Raw genomic sequence first — 6,000 nt, 5'->3', positions numbered from 1 at the left:
GCCCCCAACATGCACACCTCCTCACCCTGTCCCCCACCCCACTCCCAAGGGCAGAAAGACAGGAGGAGGATCTCTCATTGCCAGACAACTGCCTGGTTTCTATCAGGCCGAACCTGATTCTTTGCTGCCCTTGTGTGGATAAGTCGCTGCTCTCTCTCCTGGTTGTGAAGCTCCAACTTTTTCTCTGGAACAGCCGTGAAAGTGAGCCTTCGAGCCGTCTGCCCAATGGAGCTTCTGCCACCTCTTTGTTTCAGGATCTCCAGCTCTGGGCTGGTAACCCTCTGCTGTGATCACAGCACAAAGTCGCCACCCAGAATGAAACACGACCTCCACCAAGAGTGGACATTTCGGCCTGACCTCAAATGTCCATCACCCACAGCTGTTAAGACCTTTCTGAGGGTCTGTGATTGTCTATATTCCCGATCTGCTATTTCAAGTGGAAACTGTGCAAATGTTCAGAATCCAAAATAAACGAGACATCAGCCTGGCCTTTGGCATGAACCAACTCATTAAATATAAAATAAACACAAGTAAATGGCTTTTAAATCTCCCTGACAGAAAGCTTGGCAACTACTCGGAGATTCTGGGGGTCATTGGAACTTCTCTCTCCAGACGGGAATCTTCCTCACACTCTGAGGGGCAGAAGGGGACTCCCGACAAATGATGGTATCCCGGTACCACCCCCTCCCAATTTGAGGCACACTCTGTACTGCAGACAAGGACAGGGTCCGCAAGAAGGATGGCCTGTGACACAGAACGGGTCACTGGGGAATCGGACATTACTATTTACAAAGGGTTAGGAATTCAGGTTGAAGGCATTCAGCTTGCCGCCAATGACAAATCTCCAGGAACTGCCACCAAACCAACCCTGAGTTTCTCAATGCAGTCTCTCTCTTGGTTGCCCTGAGTTCATACTCACCTGGTTTCTTAAATCCTGTGTGCATTCTGCCATGGGGGTCCCAAGGTCCCCTTAGGAATGTGACTTGCTGAACTCTGATTTTTGCCTCTATCTGTAGTTTCAGCATAAAGTGGATTTATCACGGAAGGTGATGGGCCAGATTACCTGACGGATTGTTTTTATTCTCCACATCACGCCAAGTGTGCAAAACACAAATTGCAAGAATTCACCAACCAGAAAACAGAGACGTAGGCACCTGTTTGCTTCTAATGTTACCTCAGAGCTAGGCTAGATTCCAATGATTACTAACCTCTTTTATAAAACCGACGTGGAAAATGCACAGCTTTTGGTAAAAAGCATGTTTCCTTGACAGCCCGTCAAAGATGGGTGTTCGCCTGGGGAAGCCGCGTGTGAGCAGGTCCGTTTGTAAGAGACCCGGGTCTGGTCAGGTGGCAGAATTATTGGCTTTGCCCATTCACATCAGTCAGCTTCAGAGTCTGATTTCTGTGCCAAGAAGTTAGTAATATCCAAAACTAGTCAAAGTAGCTTCCATTTACTTACAGTTTGGGAACATTTTTTCATGATTTGGTCAGCTCCTAAGGACAAAATGCCAGTGAAAGAAATGGTTCACCAACTTAGAGTTAAATCATTGGATCAGTAGAAAGATTAGATTTTTGTTTGTTTGTTTTAAGATTTTATTTATTTATTTGACACAGAGAGAGAGATCACAAGTAGGCAGAGAGGCAGGCAGACAGAGAGGGGGAAGCAGGCTCCCTGCTGAGCAGAGAGCCCGATACGGGACTCGATCCCAGGACCCTGAGACCATAACCTAAGCCAAAGACAGAGGCTTAACCCACTGAGGCACCCAGACGCCCTAGATGTTGGTTTGTTTTTTTTTTTAATTTTTTTAAAGATATTTTTTATTTATTTGACAGAGAGAAAGATAGAGAGAGGTCACACGTAGTCAGAGAGGCAGGCAGAGAGAGAGGAGGAAGCAGGCTCTCTGCTGAGTGGAGAGCCCAATGCGGGGCTCGATCCCAGGACCCTGAGACCATGACCTGAGCCAAAGGCAGAGGCCTTAACCCACTGAGCCACCCAGGTGCCCCTAGATGTTGTTTTTTAATGAACTAGAACATGCTTTCTTTTTCTCCTTTGAAAGGTTCTCAGTGGTTTATTTCAAATCACAAAATCACATTTCTTCTCATCCGTGGCCTCCAGAACTTTCTCACCTTGAATTTGAGGACGCGTAGCTGGTCATGAGCTAAGGTGATGTGCCAGTCATGAGTTGATGGGACAAGCAAGGATCCCGGAGGGCTTTGTGACAACACAGTCATCCTCCTGAGAGCTTTTAAGAAATTAAATATTTACAGCTGAGAAGGAGAGAGCCCCTGGAGGGTACCCCCACTTCCTTTAAAAAAAAAAAAAAAGTTCAGAAATGGAAAATTAAAACCCATCCACGGGTATTTTTTCAATGTTTTCCTCAGCATGGGCTGAGCTACCATTCACCACCACTAGGTGGCATCTTCTTCTGGCCCCTTCTTTTGGCTCTTCTGCTAATAGGAACCCCAACATTTCCCTGGGCAACATTAAGCAGCCTCTCAGACAACATCAAACTAGGGGTCTTTCCCCCTCTAGTGCTACTGTCCACTCTCCTATGTTGGGAAAGCTTTGGGATTACTAATGAGATATATTGATATTTTGTTGCAAGGCGAGGAAGGTTTTGTCTTACTTTTCACATGTTCCATATCAGAGTCTGACAGCAATGCTGCTCTGAGCTGACTTCCTACCCTGACATGCCTGTTGCTCTCCAGCCCAGACACACCACGTGCTACGAAGGATCCATCAAACCTGCGCAGTCACTGTCTGAGGAGCAAGGTCCAAGATGACCCCTGGAAAATTAACATCTCGATTGTTTCCCAAAAGTCAGGCTCTTTCTGCCTTCTCAAAAGCTAGTCTAGGGCTTGAGGAGAAAAGCGATGTGACCCTCCAGCCTTATCTGGGGAGCTAGTCTGTGTCCATCGCATTTTTCCAGAACATTCCCCTCACCTGCCCACTCTTCCTCTTGCTCTTCTCTTTCCCTACCGAGCGGTAATGAGATGACACAGGTTAGCCCTCTGAATAGGTCAATGGAAAAGGAGGAGCACAGACCCCACAGTCACCGTTACAGAAGGGGTTTTCAGAATTTTCTCGTCATTTAAGCGACTTACTGAAGTCCTCTTAAGTTATCATGACTACGTTTCTTTGCTTTACACAAAGGCACTGGGGGCGGGGGGTGGGGGCACTGAGGCACCAGGAAGTCCAAAAGACAAAGTGCTTGGAAGTCACAGACCTCAAGAAAATGCTGAGGCGTCAGTTCCAGAACTTCGCTTCCAGTGTTGGCAATTTTTGAGGACATTTTTTCAAAGGTATTTGACATTCCAGAACACGATTCCTACTCCTAGCCCAACAGGTACACAGGGTCTCCCACTTTGATGGTCCCTGTGCTTTCCAGAACAAAATACTGCCCGAAGAGAGGTGATTTTCCATACAGCTTCTGCTCAGAAGGGTCACACAGACGATAGCTGCAGGAGGAGAAAGATCGCCGTGAGTCACAGCCGAACAGACAGGAGGAGGAAGAGCTCAAACAGCCACGATTCCTTCCCGGCTAAGGTAAATGTCCACCCCCCCCCAGAGGGCCACCAGGGGGCACCATTCCTACCAAAGTCTAACAGAGGAGCGCCTCCTGGGGTTGTGCGGGAGCAGCCTGCCTGCGGGCACAAACTACAGAAGAGCCCCCCATGGCCAGACGCCCACATCTTTCCTCCATGGAATGTTCCCATTTGCAGCATTAAGCGATAAGGTACTTAGGTTTAGACACATGTTCCCACCTTTCTTCTTCCTAGACATCCCTCCTCACTAGGACCAGCATCCCCATCAGTGCCCTAGGCTTGGAGCCCGGGAAGCCTGCAGCACCCCCTCCCCCTCACTCTCCACCGCTTGTCCACAGTTGCCAAACCCTGCCCTGCATCACTGGATGTGCTCACGGTTTCATCCACGGCCACCAGCTTGCTTCCAGCACGCTTGGACCACTGTGACAACTTCTGAACCAACCTCTTCTCCTCATCTCTGCTCCCCGGCTCCCAGTTCACTGTTGGTGCTACGCTATATGATGTTCTTAGTTTTGCTCTGGTCTTAATCATGCCTGAGCTCGGACACTTTCAATGGCTCCCCAGTGCCTGCAGAATAACATTCCAGCCCTTCAGCAGGGCATGCAAGGCTCGCGACCTGGCCCCAGCAGCTTTTTCAAACCTGTCACCCTCTGGCCCTTACCTGCACCTGTGTCACTCTCCACTGGATCCCTCAAAGTCCTTTTATCTTGCTTTGTACTTGGCTGGCTCCCGTGAGATGCCCCTCTTCCATTTCCCCATGTGTTAAAATTCTACCTCACCCTCCAGGTCCAACTCAAATGCCCCATTTCATAGAAAGGAAGCCCGGGAGCCCCCAGCCAGGAGTAATTTTCCCATCCTCAGCGTGTCCCTGCCTAGCCCCGGAACACTCCCATGCCCTGTCCTGTAGTCAGGGCACACGTCTGTCCGTCTGCAAGACAGAGGGTCCCTGGAGAGCAGCAGCGGTGACAAACTCTGTGGCACTGCTCACACGCAGCACGGGGCCCCACACGTCTCCAGTGACCCACAACCATTCGTCGATGGATGAATGCGTGAGTGATTAAAAGCCTCTAGCAGAACCAGCACGAACATCTTTGCCCAGCAGAAAACACCAGCAGCCCCAGGTAGAGTGAGTGGGAACAACATGGCGACATTCTCCCCCGCCCCACCAAACCCCCCACCCAGGAGCAAGTTTTCCTTCAGTATCTCAACAAAGCTAGCTCCACCGTTATATCGTCTTCCTGTTTCAAACACTTTTATAGAAAGTCTTCATTTCATTCTACAGTGCTTTAAAAGGAAAAAGAAAGAAAAGAAAAGAAAGCTTGTGTGGCATCCCAGTCCTTATTTTGTTCTTTGTTTCAGAAACCGGAGCTGATCAAATCCAGAGGCTCCTTCTGGGACCCTTGGTTCCTCACCAGGATGCAGGTGCCCTGCCGGGTCCCGGTCCCCAGTCCCTGCGGCCTCCCTGAGCCTGCTACAGAGCCTGGCCCACTGTGGCCTCTGCTACAAGGTCGGCTGAACAAACAAATGAGCAATGGGCGGATAGGTGAGGGCCAGGAGCCGCTGCTCCAGGCTGCCCTGCCTCACCCTGAGTACTCCCCCCGCCCTGCTCCCCCCTGCCCGCCGCCCCAAGCTCAGCGGTCAAGTCCCTGCAATGACCTTGGACCCCAGGAGCCCAGGTGCCTCCCTCACCTGCCTCTCCCATCAGCACACAACACCAGCGACATTTTAGGGTCTGTGTCTGTCAGAGAGGATCAGAGTCCTGTAGCCTGATTCCCCAACTCCGATTATCGGGGGGGGGGGGTTCAGAGGGGGCCCTGAAAGTTCTGAAGGACTCACACAGCAATCTCCTAATCCTTACAAACAAGCCTAGGTGAGAATGTGACTTCTCTCCATTTCACAGCTGAGTCTCAGAGGAGGAACCAGCATGCCCCAGAGCACAGACCCCAGCCGTCAGGCGGGGTCTGGCCACTGCACCCACAGTCGCCGGCTTCTGGCATATTTATATGCCTTATTCTGATCAGGGATGTGACTGATCCCTGGCCATCTCCGTACTACCTGGGGACACGCACAGAGAAGAACCGAGCAGGCTACTATTAGTTCTTGTACACAGGGGCAGGCCACTCGTGGGTCCCACCTGCCTGTTCCCATCAACTGCCCACAGAGACTCCCCCAGCCCCTTCCAGCCCAGTCCCTTAAACAGCGCCAAGTGGGGCGAACGAGTTGGTTTGTAGGACCACAGACTTGGTCACCTGGTTCGCCGGTGGCAGGCCATTTCGCAGCCTCGGAAGAGAAACTCGGGAAGCTCTGTGGCTGCGGGGAGCCAGCTGCCTGCGAGGCCCGCCTTCCCCTACAAGCTTCCCCAGCCCTCGCCCCCCTGCAGGCTCTCGGAAGCCCCCATTAACGAGATCATCGGCGACCCCTCGTGGGCATAAGCGGGTACTGCGAGCGCTCTGC

At 51.2% G+C, this 6,000-nt stretch overlaps 1 protein-coding gene across 2 annotated transcripts in view; it reads right to left on the bottom strand.

Annotated features, from left to right (window-relative positions):
* Window positions 1-2,040: 2,040 nt before the first annotated feature.
* Window positions 2,041-6,000, bottom strand: part of LOC116576378 (mitochondrial amidoxime-reducing component 1) — a 29,052-nt gene continuing 25,092 nt past the window's right edge. For both annotated transcript variants that reach the window (XM_032318556.1, XM_032318554.1), the window contains one exon: window positions 2,041-3,459. In XM_032318556.1, the coding sequence (XP_032174447.1) occupies window positions 3,445-3,459 (15 nt within the window). In that variant the 3' untranslated portion in view covers window positions 2,041-3,444. The remainder of the gene's footprint in view (window positions 3,460-6,000) is intronic.

This window comes from Mustela erminea, chromosome 17 (assembly GCF_009829155.1).
Source record: "Mustela erminea isolate mMusErm1 chromosome 17, mMusErm1.Pri, whole genome shotgun sequence".
Taxonomy (NCBI): Eukaryota; Metazoa; Chordata; class Mammalia; order Carnivora; family Mustelidae; genus Mustela; species Mustela erminea.
This window is presented reverse-complemented; position numbering and strand designations above follow the sequence as displayed.